At 38.1% G+C, this 20,152-nt stretch overlaps 1 protein-coding gene and 1 long non-coding RNA gene across 2 annotated transcripts in view; one reads left to right on the top strand and one right to left on the bottom strand.

Annotated features, from left to right (window-relative positions):
* Positions 1-12,565: 12,565 nt before the first annotated feature.
* Positions 12,566-18,378, bottom strand: LOC109084561 (transcription factor Sox-10). The gene is made up of 4 exons (XM_042715957.1): positions 18,274-18,378; positions 15,389-16,065; positions 13,804-14,066; positions 12,566-13,591 (listed from the first exon to the last, which is right to left on the bottom strand). The coding sequence occupies exons 2-4, from the start codon at positions 15,823-15,825 to the stop codon at positions 12,849-12,851; spliced, it is 1,443 nt and encodes a 480-aa protein (XP_042571891.1). The 5' UTR covers positions 15,826-16,065; positions 18,274-18,378; the 3' UTR covers positions 12,566-12,848.
* A 1,372-nt stretch (positions 18,379-19,750) lies between these two features.
* LOC122135722 overlaps positions 19,751-20,152 on the top strand; it is a 25,319-nt gene continuing 24,917 nt past the window's right edge. The window contains exon 1 of the long non-coding RNA XR_006153652.1: positions 19,751-20,152. This exon is cut by the window's right edge and continues 97 nt beyond it. This is a non-coding gene — a long non-coding RNA (uncharacterized LOC122135722).

The following is a 20,152-nucleotide window of genomic DNA, read 5'->3' as shown; positions in this document are numbered from 1 at the left end:
GTCTTAAATTATAAATCTAGATAAATTAAAACAGACAGAACACAGAATTTCAGAAAAAAAAGCTTTTCATATTTTTGTAAAACTTTTAATAAAATATTAAGTTGTTACAGTTTTATAAATTCAATTGACAAGAAAATGCTTTTAGATTATTACAATTTAATTATACTATTTAAATGTAATTAAAACAGAAAACACTTAATTTGAGAAAAAATAAAAATAGATTTCATATGGCCCTAAAATATACTTTTGATGCACTTTAAATGAATTGTTGTTAAATTGCATACGTGGTATGATTTCAAATAATTAGACATGCTTTTTGGTTATCATTTAATTTAACCATTAAACAGAATCCAGAAAATAAATTAATAAATAAATAAAACACCAAAATTAATGTAATCCAGAAATATTAAACATAATCCAGTTCCATCATCTAAGTGTAACAATTGTAGTAAGCATATAATTATTCACTGTTATAATTATTCGGGGACCCTTGGACAGTTTTCTCGCCTATAAAGGGTCCCTGGCCCCAAAATGCTCTGATAACCTGGACGTCTCTTCTGTACAGCAGCGAGAATCACGTGATACAATAATCACAGATGTCCAGCAGGGGGCAACAGACAAGAGAGGAAAAGCATATTATTAAATGTGAAATATCCAGCAGAAAGTCTGGATACACAATCCTGTTCTCTAAACATTTTCAGTAAATGTATTTAAATTAACTTAAAGAAAAAGAGCACTATTTTTCTGTAGTTTTAGTCTAGTAATGTTGTTCTCTAGGCAAAAGGAGCCCCAACTAAGTAATGAGTGCTGCACATGCTCATACTTTTCATGTTCATACTTTTCAGTTGGCCAAGATTTCTAAAAATCCTTTCTTTGTATTGGTCTTAAGTAATATTCTAATTTTCTGAGATACTGAATTTGGGATTTTCCTTAGTTGTCAGTTATAATCATCAAAATTAAAAGAAATAAAACATTGTGAAATATATCAGTCTGTGTATAATGAATGAATATAATATACAAGTTTCACTTTTTGAATGGAATTAGTGAAATAAATCATCTTTTTGGTGATATTCTAATTATATGACCAGCACCTGTACATGTAATGTAATTTGAATGTACATTAAATGCAATTAAGTTGTTTTATTGCTTTCTGTGTGTTCAACCCCAACATTTTAGCTTTTCTTGTGCTTCAGGTCAGAACACAGCCCATTCCCTTTGAAATACTGGGGAAAAATCAAAATAATACATCTTTAAACACTAATAATTATTTATCATTGAGAAAAGTGAATACAACCAGCGAATACAAATCAACAAGAGACACACTGGTAGTCTGCTTTTTATATTGAAAGCACTCTATACAGATAAACTCCACAACAAACAACAACAAATGCAACTGATAAGCCTTTATATACACAAAAAAATATTAACAACAGCAAAAAAATATTAACCAATTATACAGCGCACAGTTAAATATAGTAAAAGTGATATGTAAGTATATGTAGTACAACTTGTACTGTGAATAAAAGTGAATAATATAAAAAGCAAGTACAACAGTACAATAACATAAGTGATATAATAGATTTATAAATTATAATAGCACAAATTATATGTATATACCATAAAATAAAATGAATAACAATAGATGAATAATAGCAAGAAGAATATGTAATATCAAGGGTGGAGTAATACAGAATAGACAAAAATGAAGAATAAATTAATAGTAAATTATAAAGTAAAATAAATAATTGTGAAATGTAGTTTTATAATACTATGTGTGTAATAATTATTAAACAAATTTAGACAACTAATGACACAATACAAAAAATTGTGGACATGTATTCCAAAATTGTGTTTAATTAATGAGCTCCTTAAGTGTCATATGTACATGTACACACACACACACACACACACACACACACACACACACACATATATTTACCTGAGAATAGAGTGGTTTAGTTGTGATGACAAAACCTGACTAATAAAGACTAATTCTACACCGCTTCCCTCGAGATTTTCCTATATTTTATTCAATTAATGAGTAAAGGAATGTAAACAAATTGACGATGCTTGACATTTTTGCTCTACAATGCAAATTACACACACCCATGCAGAAAACACACATTTTAAAAACGAATGTTTGGGTGTGAGTGTGTGCAGTTCACGTTGTACAACAAAATGTCAAAGTATAGTTATATTTAACACAGACCAGAAAATTAATAATCATTATGACAACAGACAGAATATGACCAGAAAATTCTATAATCAAATTATGACAACATCAAGTGCAATAATAAACAATGATTTTGTCATGATATTGCAGCTTGGACTCACTATGAGTTCCTGTGTTTTTTCATTTCTAGGGTATTTACATTATGCAGTTTTTGTGTAAATACACACATACTGTACATGATCAGCATTAAACAGCCTGAATCAATCAAAATAAATTCAATATAAATTATATTGACTGAATAAAGAAACTGGTTATATCTAAATAATAATAATAAATAATTCCATACATTAAAATAGCGCTTTTCTGGGCACTCAGAGCACTTTACATAGAAGCGGGAATCTCCCTGTCCTCCACCAGTGTGACAACAGAAACATTTAATAAGGTAATTATCAAAACGACGAATTAAATTACAATGTGCATAGATTTAAGAGCAACATCAACTCACAATAAATGTGTAAAAAACAAATCACCCTCAGATACAGAACACAAAGCCTCGTTGCAACACCAAATACCTTCAAAGGTTATGAGATCATCCATTTGCTTGTAATAAGCAAAATCAATCATTATTCTTGCTTTCACCATGTTTGAAAACATTGCTACTACATTCTGTCCCAAAATTTTGCTCAACTTTCTTTTTTCTACTTATATAAATGGCCAATTTTGCTTGGCCTAACACACAATTCAAACAACTGACATACAAAATCTGTTTTTTCAACACATATTTAAAACCTAAAATAAAAACCACAGTAGAAAAAAAATTCATTACAGCTCTGAAAACAATGGCTCCTAAAAGCAAAAATAAAGGCTCTAATCTTGCACATTTTACAAAAGCATGAAAGATGGTTTCTCTCTCAGTGCAAAAAGGGACATTGAGCATCAACCTCAGGATTTAAAACCGAAATAAAAAGCATTCACGGCGACAGCGCCATGAAGAATTCTCCACTGTAAGTCACCTGTCTTTTTCGTCAACGGTGGTTTATAAAGTGCTCTCCACTCAGGTTTTCTATCTATATTCAATTTAAAAAAATCACGCCATGGAGTATCAATTTTCTTAACACCTTTTTGTTAAAAATAACAACACAATACTTATACAAACTTCTCCCAGAACAAGAAAAGAAATCTACACACAGGGATTGAACAGTTTTTAAAAACACTCCAGAAACCTCTTCTAGATTCGGTGAAAAAGACAGACAAGGAGGAAAGGAGCGTCTTCAGGATCTGGTTCACAGCGACCATCACCATACTCAGCCAACAAAAGTCTTTCTGTTGCATTGAGGAGCATCTGCCACTTCACCAATAGTTGTGCAACTAGACGGGTTTGATCGAATGCCCAGATGTTGAGCCGTTGCTTCATCATTCATGAAATCCATTCCTGATACTTCCAGTAACTGTCCCCAAAGTGATGACTTTACTGTCAGTGAGTGTCTTGTTAAGTCCCTGGGTGCAGTCCACTGGCAGACAAATCCAGACGTGCTCCACAGATTAAAGGCTCTTCTAATAGCCAATGAAGTGACGCTGAATCCTCTGTTTTTTTTTAAAAAAACAAAAAGACCCCACACCTTAAAGAGGTTCCTATAAAAAGCTGGTAATCCAGAATTGTTCAATTTCAGTGGGTCGAGTAAAAAAAAAGAGTTTTATCTAGTCCCAGATTCTCAAGTTTACGTAAAAATCACATATGCAACAGCACACCATCTACATTCAGCTGAACCAAGAAGAAGTTTTTGAATGAATTGCAACCGAAAAGTTGATACTCTACTTTGAAGATGTATTAAGCCCTGTCCACCCTCCTCCTTAGGCAAGAATAACACATTCTGTGGGATCCAATGCAATTTATCCCAGAATAAGTCTACTAAAATTGCCTGGATTTTTACTAACAGTTGCGATGGAGGATCAATACATGCAACCCTATGCCATACTGAAGAAGCAACTAAATTATTTATAATTAATATACGCCCTCTATACGACATTTTTTGGAATTAACCATCTCCATTTATCTAGGCGGCCTTTCACTCTTTCAATGACTCCTTCCCAATTCTTTTGCACTGTTAACTCATCCCCAATATACACCCCTAAGTATTTTAAAACCTGATTTTCCCCAAACTAACCCTTTAGGGAGATCTGGTTTCCCACCTGCCCACTCACCTAAAAGTAAGGTTTCACTTTTACTCCAGTTTACACTGGCAGAAGATAACCCTTTAAAAGTTTTAAGTAAACCTGACAAAACTTGGATGTCACTTTGCCTACTAATCATAATTATAACATCGTCAGCATAAGCTGACAATGTAAGACTCTTTACACAGTTTGGCAAACATAAACCATAAAGTTTGACCCGTATTTGCTGTTAAAAGTGGCTCTATTGCCAAAGAGTAGAGCATACCAGACAATGAACACCCCTGCCGGACACCTCTCTGAACTTTAAAAGGAGCACATAAACCACCGTTCACTTTCAGAATACTCTCAACGCCACTGTAAAGAACTTTAATACAATTTATAAAATTTTGACAAAACCCAAAAGCCTCTAAAACTCTCCACAAATAGCGATGTTCAACACGGTCAAATGCTTTCTCCTGGTCTAACGAGATTAACCCACAGTCTAGATTCACCATCTTGGAGACCTCTAAAATATCCCGAATCAAAGAAACATTGTCAAATATTGACCTACCAGGAACACAGTAGGTCTGGTCAGGATGGATGACACCATCCATCGCTCCTGCCAGCCTGTTAGCCAGGGTTTTTTGAGAGCAGTTTGTAATCGCTACAGAGTAGCGAAACGGGCCGCCAGCACTTTATGTCCGTAAGGTCTCCTTTCTTGGGCAGGAGGGTTAGCACTGCTCTACGGCAGCTCAGAGGCAGCTGGCCTTCGGCCAAGCTTTCATTCAATACCTCCAGAAGGTCTTCACCCAGTTCTGACCAGAAGGACTTATAAAAGTCTACTGGCAGGCCGTCAATGCCCGGCGCCTTTCCAGACTCCATTCCTTGTAGAGCCTTGTACATTTCACCCATGCTCAAAGCACCAGAAATCTCAGCATTGACTTCCTCAGACACCTGGGGTAAGTCGCTGTGCTTAAAAAAATCACTGTCACTCCTGTATTCTCTGGCCCAAGTTCATTTTTTTATACAGGTTTTCATAGAACACAACTGCTGCTCTTCTTGCGAATGTCCGCAAAGTCTGTCAATAACCCCTCCAGACTCAGAGCGCAGAGCATGGATGACTCTGCTCTGACCGTTCTTTTTCTCCAGGTTAAAAAAGAACTTGGATGGAGCATCCATTTGGTCCGCACTCTGGAACCTTGACCTGACCAGAGCCCCCTGTGTTTTGATGTTCAATAAATCAGCCAACTGTGTCCTTTTCTTTGCCAATGAATCTAAATACCTCCGGCCATCAGTTGACTCAGCTAATTCTAGAAGTTTTAAAATGTCAGTCTCCAAGGTGTTCATAATCAAACTTGTCTCTCTAGTGACGTTTTGAGTATACTGCAAACAAAATTGTTTTATTTTGGGCTTTCCCAAAATCCCACCACTGTCGTAGAGACTTAAAAGAACCCTTTGTGGTTCTGAACTCATCCCAGAACAGTTTAAAGATGTTCTTAAAGTACCTGTCACTTAACAAAGTAGTGTTAAGCTGCCAGTATGCACTTCTTGGTTTAATGGAGTTTAAAAACACAGAACACAGCACCATACTGTGATCAGAAAAAAACTCACTGGGGTAATTAAACATTTCTTTACAATATTACAGTGATGCTTAAAAACATAAAACCGATCCAATCTTGCCAGCGAAATCACACTGTCACGAACATGAGTCCAAGTATACTGTTTTTGTGCCCCATTAAATTGTCTCCAAACATCACATAGCTCATGGGTTTTGACAAACTGGATCAAACGATTACGAGACGGCAAGTGAGGTTCAATATGGTTTTCTGTCCAAGTTTGACTGTGTACATTTAAAGTCACCACCCACGAATAAATATTCTTCTACACAGCATTTTTTGTAAGACCGAACACAAAGTATTTAAAAATTAGCATTCTTTCTATTGGTGCAGTTGGAATATACACGCAAATAAAACAAAAATAAAATTCTCAAAAATAGCTCTTACTTTTAAAAGCCTACCCTTAACTACTTCATCCACCTGATAAGAAGTTGGATTGAAAGCTTTAGAAAAAAGGAATAGCCACCCCTCCACTGACGGAGGTGTTGTGGCTCAACACAGAGACCCCGTCCCACTCCTCAGTCCAATCAGCAGCATTCCTCAAGTCACTATGAGTTTCTTGCAACATAAGAACATCTATTCTTTTTTGTTTAACTACTTCAAACATAGCTGTTCTTTTTCTAATTTCTCTTACTCCATTTATATTTAAAGTCGCAATGTTCACTTCACTCATGCTTGGAGAAATGAAAGAGACTAAGACACAAATTAGCACTCCATACACACACCCCACATTACTAGCCAGGCTGCTATACTTTCTCACTACCATCATTGGCCTTGTCAGAAGTGAGTTTCCTCACAATCTTTTTTAGTCGATATAACTCCTTGTTTGTAAACAAACTCTCCGACATAAAAAACCTGGTTTTATCAACGAACTGCTTCGTGTCCGAAAAATAATCAGCTACACAGACCCCTCTCTTGTTTTTAGTAGCTTTTAAAAACAGTTTAATGTCTTCCACTTCACAACCTCGACTAGAGAAGTCACTCTGAGAGAGACTGACGCTAGAATCAGAAGATTCACTGTCACTTTCACCACAACAAGCATCCACGTCAGCTTTTCTTAGCTCTAACCGTCCTCTGAAACTCGTCAGATGTTTTCCTTTTCGATGGAACTTTGAAATCAATCTGCTCTGGTCTCCATTTCAATGCCATCACCAAACGAATCGAGCAGTAAAACGTTAGGTAAATTGACACTTTTTGGCGTATTCGATGTTTTAACATCACCCGGTCTATTTTCCTCAACCACATTTTCAGGTTCATTTACCTGGATCGCCGCACTCTCGGCCGCGGGCAGATTCAATGCAGCCCTGTCCCCCACCGCACCTGTCTCCGCCGCACCTGTGCCCGCTGCACCCGTCCCACTCGCACCTGTCTCCGCCGCACCTGTGCCCGCTGCACCCGTCCCTGTCGCACCTGTCTCCGCCGCACCTGTGCCCGCTGCACCCGTCTCTGTCGCCGGCCGAACCGCGTCTGACGGACCAGCCTCGACCGGCTCACTAATATTAACGTCATCAGCCGCTGCGCCGTTTTTCGTATTTTTACCAGGACAGGCACGGATCAAGTGCCCCGCTAATCCGCACTTAAAGCACTTCATCTTGTCCGTGGTAACATAAACGACATAATCAAACTCGTCCACTTTTATATGCAGAGAAAGATCTAAATCCTCATCATCTTTTAGGATCATGTAAACGAATCTCCTAAATGAAACCACATGTTTCAAAAGAGGAGATCCACTACCAATCGGTATCATTTTTAATAGGTGAGACCAATTTTCCATATCGTGATAAAATTCTTACCAAAGTTTCATCGCTAATGAAAGGCGGAACGTTCGACAACAAAACCTTTTTTGATGGCATAGAAAGTGGGAGAACATGAGTAAAAAGATTCTCAACCACTATACCATTCTCAACTAGGTCATTTGCCTTTTCAACAGAGCTAAGAAAGATGACAATGGAACTGTTCATTCTGGAGGGCCGACATTATATGTTCATGCCCAACAACCTCTCCTGCAGCCAGGCAACAGTCTTCCACGCTCACCGCGGACGCCACTTTTACTCCATGGCGCCGCGTGAGTTTACTCAAACCTTGCATACGTGGGGCCGTCATGCTGCCCGCGAAAAAAAAAAGCACGGTAGCACGCGGCCCAAACCAACAAATACCCCACCACTTCTTAACAAGAAACCATACAAGAAAAAAAAAGAAAAGAAAGAAAGAAAAAAAGATTCACTCACAAACTCCAATTCACACGCAAACGCTCCTCTCACACTCAGCAGTCACACGTCACACACGGAAGATAGAGAGAGAGAGAGTCTGTGGAAGTATAGCCTTGTCTCTTAGAATTGCAGATAACAGCTTTCTTCAGCTTTCCTTAAGGCTTTATATATAATCAGTTCAGTTTTATGATAAGCTATGAAATCCTTATATATATATATATATATATATATATATAACTTAATCTCAGTAAAAAAATAACATAAGAATATATATATATATATAATCAGTTCAGTTTTATGATAAGCTATGAAATCCTTATAATCAAGTGATGATAAACTTACTCTTTGTAAATAAATAACATTAGTGAAATTAAAGAGAGATGCTTTAGCTCCATCACTAATCCTGGCAGTCTGAGACTTGTCAAAGTGCCCACTGTACACATACTGTGCTTATAACACAATTTATTTCATGATATAAACTACAATATAAGTTAACACTTAATAAGAGTCAGCTATCCCTACTTCAGACCCAATGAGAGATTCACGCACAAATACCCCATCCAATATGTCAACGTCCGGAAGATAACGTCCAAACAGAAAGACCAGAGAGGTATATACATATGTATTCAACTAAATTCAAACCTAGCATGCGACATTTTATCATAACTGCAACATCGGGGTGGTAGTAACATATGGCTCAGTGAAAACACATAGTTTGTCTGTGTTGACATTTTTCTGTTAGAAAATGAACATATTTAAATGTAAAACTATATTTTAAAAATGATTAGTGTTTTTTTTTTTTTTTTTAAATCAATCAATATTCCACATGATCTTATCCTGGTCTATCTTGTACCATTTCATTAAAGTTTGGTTAAAGACTGTTCTTGACTCACCAGAATAATTTACATAATTAAAACAAATACATATATACATAGAGAGAGAGAGAAATCTAGTTATCAATATATATATATATACAGTCTTGTCCTTATTAGTGAAAACTAAGTTTGAGAATTTAAACCATATAAAATAAACAAATAAATACAATATATACATAAATACAATCTAAAATATATATATATATATATATATATATATATATATATATATATATATATATATATATATATATATATGTATGTATGTATGTATATTTCAGCAGTAAAATGGTTACTTTGAGGTAGGCATCTTATCTTAATTGCCCCCAACAGGGGAGCAAAAGTAATGCTCTGACTTCTTGCATTTAATTTAATATTATATACCAAAACATAACAATTAAAATACAATCTGACTTCTTGCATTTAATTTAATATCCTGTCCTTATTATGGAAAATATATGAATTGTATTATTAATTAGAGCACCTGTATTTGTTTTTTGTATCAAAAGATGACTAGTGTATTTCAAGTAATCTGTGAGTTATGAAGGAAAATGTAAAAAAAAAAAAAATGTTACAATTGCCCCCAGTCTCCCCTACTTTTTGAGTACTTATGAATACTTAGAATTAGTAAGATATTAGTGTGATATCAGATGCAGCTATTGTTTGCGCTGTAACTGTCTGAATACAACTCTTCTGAGGCTCAAACTCATGTGGGAGGAGTTTAATGGATTTAAACAGTGACTGTTCTGAATGGAATACTAGCATACTGCATACTATTTACATTTACATTTAGCAGACGCTTTTATCCAAAGTGACTTACAAATCAGAAAAACCTAAATAAAACACATATATACAAACTATAAAAAAAAAAAAAAAAAAAAAAATAAAAACTGTTTGTGAAATCGTGTGCAGTGTCCAACAATAAACTTTGTTTCAGACAGTAGTACGGTGTTTATATTATCATTTCACATCAAGTCTAAAAAGTGGTTTAAATACATGTTAGATGTGACTTCAGTTCATTCCTCACTCTGGAGATCTGGACATGGAGGGTGTAACTGAGCACACATCATTATTGGAAACATGATATAGAAAGGTCACATACAGTTATGTTTTCACATCCTTCATGTCACCAGATTTTATTTCAGCCAATATACATGTAGCATTCAGTGCACTCAGATTTACTTCTAAGCACACATTAGCAGTGGTTTATGGGAAATTAATTTTGTCTTTGCAGTCGTATGATGATACAAAAGCAGAAAATTAAACATGTTTTTAGATTCTGGTTTGCACTCATCTAACTGAACTCTCTCTCTCTCTCTCTCTCTCTCTCTCTCTCTCTCTCTCTCTCTCTCTCTCTCTCTCTCTCTCTCTCTCTCTCGCTCTCTCTCTCTCTCTCTGTCATGCACACTATTTAGGAATGTCCAAATCCTGTTGCAGTGAGACCTGCAGTGTGTGTCTGTGTGTGTGTGTGTGTGTGTGTGTGTGTGTGTGTGTGTCTTTGTATCCAGAGAAACCCTCCCTCCTCTCGCTCAGCCGAAGCTGAATGAGTCTCTTTGTTTAACCAAAGTATCACACAGATGATTAAATCAGGGGAATTAGAAATCAGCCTCAACTCTCAGCACACACACACACACATGCAGATAAGCAGGGCAGCATTCACACACACAGTGTCAGTGCAGAGGCTGTTGAGATGTGCACTGCATGATATTGGTTTCAGCCAATCAGAATGAACTTACAAGCTCATAATAACATTGCATTTGTTCAGAATGGAATACTAGCACAATGCATGTACACATACTCAGTCTAAACTACATTGCTGTCACATGACTTCACTGTGATGCATGTTATGGAAATAGATCATGTCACGCATTTTGCATTATTATAATAACTCTAATAAATCTAAAAAATAAACCATACAAAAAAACAAAACCAAACCATATACATAGGCTACTGTATTCTGCTGAAATGCATGGGTAATAACTGTGGTAAAGGTAATAATTACACCGTAGAAAAAAACATTACTGGACTATGTTTTGAAGAAATAATGAATTCAGTGCTTCAAAATTACGTTTAATGTGTTACCATTTCTTTGTATTTAATTGAGTGATTTGGGAATTTACTAGCAATTTCTAAATGAAAACCGTTTTTACACACACACACACACACACACACACACACATATATATATATTAATCATTGTAATAGTAATAAATAATAACTGTTATAGTGTGCAAATCTAAACGTAGTCCCTAATTCATCGATATTAAATATGTGGCACTTAAATGTGCCATAATGTGTCATGGTCTCACGGGTGGAGAAGATATGGGGAGAGAGGAAGAAGAAAATGAACATTCAGGTAAGTGTGAAGACAAGGAGGCGCTTGTACAGACTGCAGCTTTATTTAAAGTGAGGGAAGTTAGTCACTGCTCTCTTCTATTTACACTGATAAAGAAAAACAACAACACTTTTACCCACCACAAAATTACACAGAGTTTCCAACATCAGAATAAAACACTACTGATAAAAACCAAACAAAAACAATATAAATAATATTATGTAATATATAACAAGAATGCTGTTTGTTTGCTGTTTTTGAATAATACTAATGAAGAGGGCAAAAACTATAAAAGTACCAAAGGGAAGAAAACATCTAAAAACTAACCCTGACAGCACAGGAATACATCACGGAGATGTCACTTACATCTCTAACGTCTATTGGACGTTTCCTATCAGATGACAAATGATAGGCCTACATATGATTTAGTATGTAAAACTGACATCTTAAAGACCTCTATCAGATGTTACACAGCAGCATGTTTTTATTAACCGCAATGTTTTATTTCTCTTTTTAAAAAAAGGTGTTTAAAAAAAAAAAAAATCTTGGACGTTAAGCCTGGCATTGTTCTGAAACCGACATTATTTCAATAAAAGACCAAACGGCCGCTCTTTCAAAATTCGTGTAGCCTATTTGTCACGTGGGCATTTACATATCGGCTAATGATGATAAACCATTGCTGATGGACTGAGGCACTTAAGTTTAAAAAAAGGCTTTATTAACCGGAAACGGCTAATTCTGATGTGACGAAACATTGCCTGTGTTTAGAGTAAAAGGTAAAGATGTGTAATTATCACGTCCTGGCACTGATATTTACACACGCTGAAAGTCATAAAACACTAATGTCATTAACAAACACTAGACAGTGGTGAAGACTTTTCAGTGTAGTTATGGCAACACAAATAACAATAGAAAAGATTACAACAACGAAAACACGTCATTATTTGTTTGATAAAAACAATATGGCCTTATTTTGGTTAATAAAAAGAGATTATTCATTCATACAAAAAAACAACAACAACATGGATTTACAGATAACATCATCAGTTGTAAGTTTGTTTGTGTGTATGTGTGTCTGAGTGGAGTTTGAGTGATCTAGTGTTTGAGCGGGTCGACTTCCGTAATGATGTTTGGTCTGAGTGTTACTGCCACTCAAGAGTTCAGAAACTGCACCTATTTTTGTTCGATATTTTTTTTTTTTTTATATGTTTTGGTCTCAGAACTTTGGTAATATGTCTCATGAAGGACCACTGGTGTCAAATTTCTGCCTCCTTTAATTCATCTAGCGTTGAGTGAATCTGTGACGGGTTGTGAAGGTTTCATCAGCCTGAGGCACGTGAGAATATGTTCCCTGCAGATCTCCACACACACAAGTTTCTCTCAGGTTCCTGTCGGTGTAGATTGTGGTGCAGGTGAGTGTTTGTCATGATATTCAGTCACACTTTTGTTGGACCCTTCATCGACTGGATACCAAACCAGAACGTCGCGTCACGGTCGAGATAAGGTGGTGTATACGGGCTGCTCCCAGTGTGTTGGGCTGTGCGACTGCGGCACGGAGCCGGGATCTGGTATGGCGGTGTACAGGGGCCTCTGCGAAGGGCCCATGTAGGAGAAGGCGGAGTAAAGGCCAGGAGTCTGGCTAGAGTGGGCGTAGTATGAGCCGGACGCCTGGTGCTCGGCGTATTCGGCGAACTGCGCGCGGGACGCCAGCGAGGGGAAGGCGGCGCTGTAGTGTGGCAGGTATGTGACATGTGACCCGCTCGCCGCAGCGTCACTGGAGAAGTGCGTCTCACTCTTAATCTGCGTCTTCCCGCCATCCGATCCTAAGTGCTGCTGGGACGGCAGCTGCTGCTTGGAAAGCCAGGCGGTGGAGTGGCCGCTAGCGGCTGCCAACGCACTGGAGATGCCGTAAGTGTACGGCGAAGCCGAAGACCCAGCGCTTGTGCCACTCGATGACTGCGGGTGCCCGTTGGGCGGCAGGTACTGGTCGAACTCGTTCACGTCGAACGGCTCCATGTTGGCCATCACCTCATGGCTGATCTCGCCAATGTCCACGTTTCCGAAATCGATGTGCGGTTTTCCGCTGGCAGATGAGGAGGCGGAGCTTCCGTCTGCTCCCACCCCCAGACCGCTCCTGGAGGCTCCGCCCTCTCGCTTCCCCTCACCGGATTTACCACCCTGCAGTTCTGTTTTAGGAGTGGTAGGGGGCGTCGGAGGGCTGTGACTCTGACCTGAAGGAACAAATGGATGCATTTTAGAGGAAGTAGTTTGGGGTCAGTTAGATTTTTGATATATTTGAAGGTTTTTGCTCACCAAGGCTGCATTTATTATTTTTCTAACACTATAAATGTCTTTACTGTCACTTTAGATCAATTTAATGCATCGTTGATGAATAAAAGTGACCCCAGACGTCTTAACGGCAGTGTAGGTGAGTGTAAGTCACCTGTAGTGTGAGGGTGGTGTCCGTCGCCCAGTGGTGATCCTGCGGCCCCGCTATGTGCCACCTCCAGATGCAGACTTTTGTAATGCGATTGGCTGTGACTGACCTCGCCCTCGGAGTGGCCGTCACCCTCAGAGCTGGATCCCGGTTTGCCGTTCTTGCGTCTGCGTGGCTGGTACTTGTACTCGGGATAATCTTTCTTATGCTGCTTCCTCAAACGCTCAGCTTCCTCGATAAATGGCCTCTTATCCGACTCGTTCAGCAGCCTGAAACACACATACAAAAAAAGATTATCTTTTGCACAGTATATAATGCAGAAACATTAATATATTTTAAAATACCAGAATATTTATTAGTGAAATGCTCAACATTTCAATGGACACTGGACAAATTAAGAGAATCTAAGGCACTCATATAAACTGACAATAAAATCTTATTTCAATCAACAGAATTTCAATATTTCATCATTGCTTTTTACATTTTAATATTAATATTTAAGTTTTAAAAATGTGTGTAATTCAATTTTTTTCTCTTTGGTCTTTACTGTATGTAAAAACAGGAGTTAAGTGTTGAATAAGCTATAATGACACCAGACTTTGAGCTTATTGAGTTGTTAAATACTGAAACTGGCTCAGATTTCTCTTCTGAGAGTTTAACATGAGCAGACGATCAGTTTGTGTGTCTGATATTCCAGCTGGTGTCTGAACGAACTCTGCGGTCTGATTCTCCACCTGTTATACGGTCATCTGTAGAGCGAGACACTTTCATTCAGAGACTGCATCTATAAATCCAGCAGAACCAAACACTCGCTCCCTCATGAAAATAAACTATTTTAGACAAATGCACTCCGTGATAGCTGAAGTTATACCTAAAGCTAATGTTAATGTTTACATACACAGACCGTTGCCTGTGTCTCTTCTCTTTTCCACAGCAGCTCCTGAAGGGATTTGTGCTTCTAATCTGGCATCTTGAAGAAATGATTATTCTGAGCTAAAGCCCCTGAGAAACTCAAAGCCAGAGGCTGAGTTAACAACCCCACCGGAGCAGTGTGCAGTTAATATAAGGCTGACAGTGAGGTGTGGTCATCAGACAGACAGAGCAACCTGAAGAGAGAGCCATTAAACTCCAGCTTCAATTTTGTAATTATAGAATTAAAGTAATGAATTCATGGAGGCTGTTGTTTGAGTGGTTTATGATGTGAAGAGATTGAGAAAGTGCAGACGGACCTTTAATTCAGTCACTATGATTTTATGGAGATCCTGTGTTTTTTCTTCTTCTTATGTTTATTAATTATATTTTTAACATTACTAATTATTATTCTTATGTGTAATAATTTTTTTTTACTGCTAATTTGATTGCTTACGCATCTTTTATGATTATCTTTAATATTTTAAGTAAAACAAGTGAAAGTGCTATATACTGTAGATAAAGTTTCCTTTGGAGTACTGGCCTATATGATATAAATATTCATTTGTGCATGACATGGCAAACATCTAAGAACCACGGTACTAACATCACTGCACCATGGTGGCGCCACAGCATCCTCTGTAAGGGTTACACAGGTAAAACGTTATTTTTTCCCTCTCACCTCCAGAGTTTTCCGAGTGTTTTGCTGAGCTCGGCGTTGTGCAGGTGCGGATATTGATCCGCCAGTTTCCTGCGCGCGGCCTGCGCCCACACCATGAACGCGTTCATCGGCCGCTTCACGTGCGGCTTGTTCTTGCTGCCCGAGTTCACGCGCACGGGCATGGGTACGAGCGTCCAGTCGTAACCGTTAAGCACCTGACTGACCGCCTCACGGATGCCGATGGGGAAGCGGTCGTCGTCTTCGTCGGACTTCACCGAGACCCCTGTGGAGACGCCGGCCGCATCATCACCGACGCCCGGCATCTGAGACGACTGACCGGGAAGAGGGGAGTCCCCGCCGGGAGCACCGGACGAGTGTCCGGGGGACATGGAGTGACCGTCGTCCGAGACCCCGGGACTCATTTCCACCTCTGACATACTGTGCTCCTCCGCCGACATCGGTCCTCTCGCTCTGCGGCCACAGGTGTCTTCGGAAAGTCTGGATGTTCTTGCAGGGCCTCTGTTTTTTTAAGTTTATTCACTAAAAAAACGATTTTGCCAATGCTTTTTTAAATTATATTAATTACTTTAGGTCCTCCAATGGAACGTTAACACGCTTATTTTTTACACGATCTCAGTTCTTTTCCAAATGAATCCATCCGCCGTCTTTCTCAGGATATAGATCTGCTTGAAAAAAACCTGCAAGAAATACACACAAAGGAATGTTTATTTTTAAGGTTGTCACGCTACCTTTACATGTTTTTGTAAAGTATTTCTTCTGAATGTGTAATAATATAAATATGGAGTTGTAATGGGATATAACCGCACAACCTCTTCGCTGTTCATAACCCAGCACTCCGAACAAGATAAACCTGTTCAGGAAAAACTGCTACAAACACTGAGGCTTTGACTTTATTTAGAATTCGACTTTTTTCCAGCAGTCATACGGTGGCGTCAGTTCGCCTCAGTGTGTGCGTGTTATTTTAGCTTCACTTCTGCTAACAAGCTACTGTTGAAGGTCTGGAGGTTTGTTCAAGCTCCCGGGAGAGAAAGTGCTGAAATAATACGGGCTTCATTCCGCCCGCTGCTGGATAAACACGGAGCGGCGCTGCTGTGGGCAGCTGAATTACACAGTGTTTGTTGGTGGTGAAAGCACAAGCGACGACTTATAACCAGCAGAAACACACAGAGAGTCGTGTCAACGTGTTTCTGAAAACTCAAGCAAGCGGCATAAAGAAATAAAATATTTATTTTGCATCTATAGATCTGACTGAAGATCAATCAGAGAACCGATTTTCTCTTAAAGTATGAACTGAACACAACAGATAGCCTAGTGTTTTATATACGGAAAAAAACACTAGAGATGCGACTTGTCACGCAGAGCTGAACTTGAATTAGGCCTGCTGTTGATCTCAGCCGAAACCATCCGACACCAGTTTTAAATTAAGATCAGACACAGGTGACTCAACTTCTGTGATTACACATTCATTTAATATTAATTCAATAATCACATTTGACTGGGTCACTGGAATACAAACGTTTAGATCTGTGTCCGATTGACTTGTTTCTTTGGGACATAGATAGCCTATAATGCACCTCTTGAGACTTGATAATTAGTCTTTAGTAGGCTAACACAGGTATCGGTCGATTTCTTTAAGCAGTAATTGCGCTGTTGGGTTTTGCTCTATTTTCCGTTCAACACATTTCAGTACAAAGCGACTGTTTAAGACAACTTAGAAACTTTGTTCATTCATTTTAACCACTCACAACTCTTTATATTGCTCCTGTTTATCCGCCACTGCTAACTTCGTTTATTATTTAAATCTTATTCAGTTCATATTTAACTACATTATTTCGGCATATTCTTGACAAGGTTCACACAGTACAGTAGGGCGGGTCATCACGCCTGGTTTGACAATAATTTGCCCCTAATTCACTCATGCCAAAACACCACTCTCCTAAATGGAACAATCCCATTCAAATATTACCAGACATTTAAACAAACATGCTCAGATTTGACAAAAAAAATATATATATATACTTCCACTAATGAGATACTGTTGATTGGATCTCTTGTGCAGATTCGGTGCTTTTATCGGAATATCGTAGCATGAAACTTTTTTTTTTTTTTTTTTTTGTGAACATATTATGTAGATTATTTTTCTTTCGTTTTTCTCTGTTCATATTAGCAAACTGCACTTAAATCTGATGCATCTGTAGAGCAATTTGAAACAGCATTTGCTCGATAATGCGCGAGTAAAACCTTTCTCAAAGAATATAGCAAATATTGTCTGTTTTTTTTAAAAAGCTCTTAAATAGTTATTTATAACAGCTGCAACAACATTTATTTTTGTCATTTATAAGTTTTATTTATTTTTTTTCATTTTGTATTTACTTTTTCATTTATAAGTTTTATTTATTTTTTTTCATTTTGTATTTACTTTTTCCAAATGACCGAAGAGTAGGCTGTGTCAAATCGTTTCGTCAAACACTGATTAAGCAACTTTCCCCATTAAGACAGATTAACCCAACACGACCCTGATTTACACATTCACGCAAATCTCGAAATGTATCCCTCGTGACACCAACTTAGTTTAAAAGAGTTTCGTGCTCAGGACATTTGAGCGTTGCAGTATTTTACACCGTTTAATCCAGAAAAATAAAAAAAACTTTCTTCTTTACAATTACGCCCTTGTTACCGAAACTCAATCCACAGCAGAGAAAAACCCGAATTCACATGCAAATAAGCAGATGTAGAGAAATAAAGTAAAAGCAGGGCATGTGTAGCCTATTATTAACAATACTGATGCTAATTTCTCTGTTTAGCGGTTTCTCGATACATTGCATTGCCGTATATTCCCACACAGAGTAAGTGATAGAGAGAGATAATAATGTCAAGCGTCTTACAGCACTGAAGCAGGTCGCCCGCCCAGCGCGAGAGTCCGTCGGTTCAGCCCCCTCGCTCGCGCTCTGAATGCCTGCTCTGTGTCGCGCGCCGGGGCTTAAAGAGCCTCGTTGTGTGAGGAGTGAGAAAAAAAAATCAGTTCGTGGAACTCTTACAAAAAATTCTTAAAGGAGCAGCAGAGGCCCGTCGGGTCGCGCTCTGATTGGCTGCCGGATTTCGCCCTGAAGTTTCTCAACGGAGGGCGGTGATTTCTGCGGCAAATCAACGACAGTAATATTAGGGTGTAATCATTTTATTTTATTTGCGAGTTTAAATATTTTTATACATTTATTCACATATTTGGATCTTTATATGCTGATTTAGCTCTCAGTTATAACGTTTTGGTGTAAAGTTGTTATATTATAAATAGTTTTAAATGACTATTGTCATCTTTAATAATAAAGGTTCTGAAGAACCTGTGACATCCGTGGAACGTTTAAAGGTTGTTAATAGTGGAAGACTGTAGGCCTACTTCGGGAAACACAACTGGTTCTTTTATAGCATGACTGTGAAAACGCCCTTATTTTGAAGAGTGCAATAATCAAAGCTTATGTTTATTCGTGATCATTCAGACTTACAGGCAGTTTAATAGCGGATATCTAATTTCTAACACATATAAAAGTTTGCAATCAAAACCAGCCATTTGTTTAGTGCATAAAACGTCAAATTAAAATACATACATTAATAAAAACAAAATAAAAATAATCACAATAAAACAGAAAAAAATAGATTAAATATTTAATTTTTAAATTATATTAAATTATATTTAGCCTAATTATATTATATTTAAATTATATAAAATTAATAATTGGTGAATAAAAATAATCACAATAAAACAGAAAAAAAGATTAAATATTTAAATTTATATACAAAACCACCAAGTAGCCCACATAAAAAAGTTAAGTTGCTCGTCTGACAAAGTTTGAGAAATGCTGCAATATAAGAATGCAAAGATGTCAGATTAGCTACTGATGTTACGTCAGCAATGTTATAATGCAGTTTTATGATTCAGTCAGACTTTCACGGGTGGTCGCTGGTTGCTCATTATAGGGTCACGGGGGTTTTCGGGTGTTTCCGATCACACTGGCGCGTTGTTGGCCTGCTGGTGCCGCGGGGTGAATCGGAGGAGTCCTTCCACCCCTCCGAGCGCCATCGGACCTGCTGTGCGCATTAACGTCTTGCTTCTTTCTCGAGTGCGCGCGGAATAGCCTTTCTATGAGTGTAAATACATCTAGGCTACTGAGTTTAATAGGCTGTGACTTATTGGCTGATTTTAAGCCTTAGTTTTATATGCGGGATGATGTGCGCGCATGTAGGCCTGCAGTCGTGACCCGCGGGCGCGCGCTCAGCGCTGGAATGAACTCCTGTAGTGCTACGTGTTAGTGTCATAATTGCATCACATAAACACACAGAGAGCGCATTTAACGCGTTTTAAACAGAAAATATAGAAAGACGAGAAGAGAGGCGAACGACGGGCCAAACGCACACAAACACGCGCGCTGTTCTGGTCAACAATAACCTCTTGTATTTCCATCTCCCTCCTCCCCCCCACTCAAGCCAAAAATCATTGCCTTTTTCATTATCCATGAATGTTGACTCTGATAAGGGGATCCTGACCATGAGAGCATCTCTCTGTCTCGGTCTCCGGCGCTCTTTGCAGTCCTTTGTTTTATCTCAGGTGAATTGTAATCATGTGATCAAACGAACACCCCCCTTCCATTACCCTCTTAAATGAAAAAATGAGGAACAAAAAGCAGTTCTGTGTATATAAAAAAAGAAAAGAAAAGAGAAAAGACGCGCGTCTCCCTTTGGAGAGTCTTTTCTCCGTGTGGCTTCAAACGT

The sequence above is a fragment of the Cyprinus carpio genome, chromosome A3, assembly GCF_018340385.1.
Source record: "Cyprinus carpio isolate SPL01 chromosome A3, ASM1834038v1, whole genome shotgun sequence".
In the NCBI taxonomy this organism is placed as follows: Eukaryota; Metazoa; Chordata; class Actinopteri; order Cypriniformes; family Cyprinidae; genus Cyprinus; species Cyprinus carpio.
The sequence above is the reverse complement of the archived record's forward strand: the minus strand, read 5'-3'. Positions and strand labels throughout refer to the sequence as shown.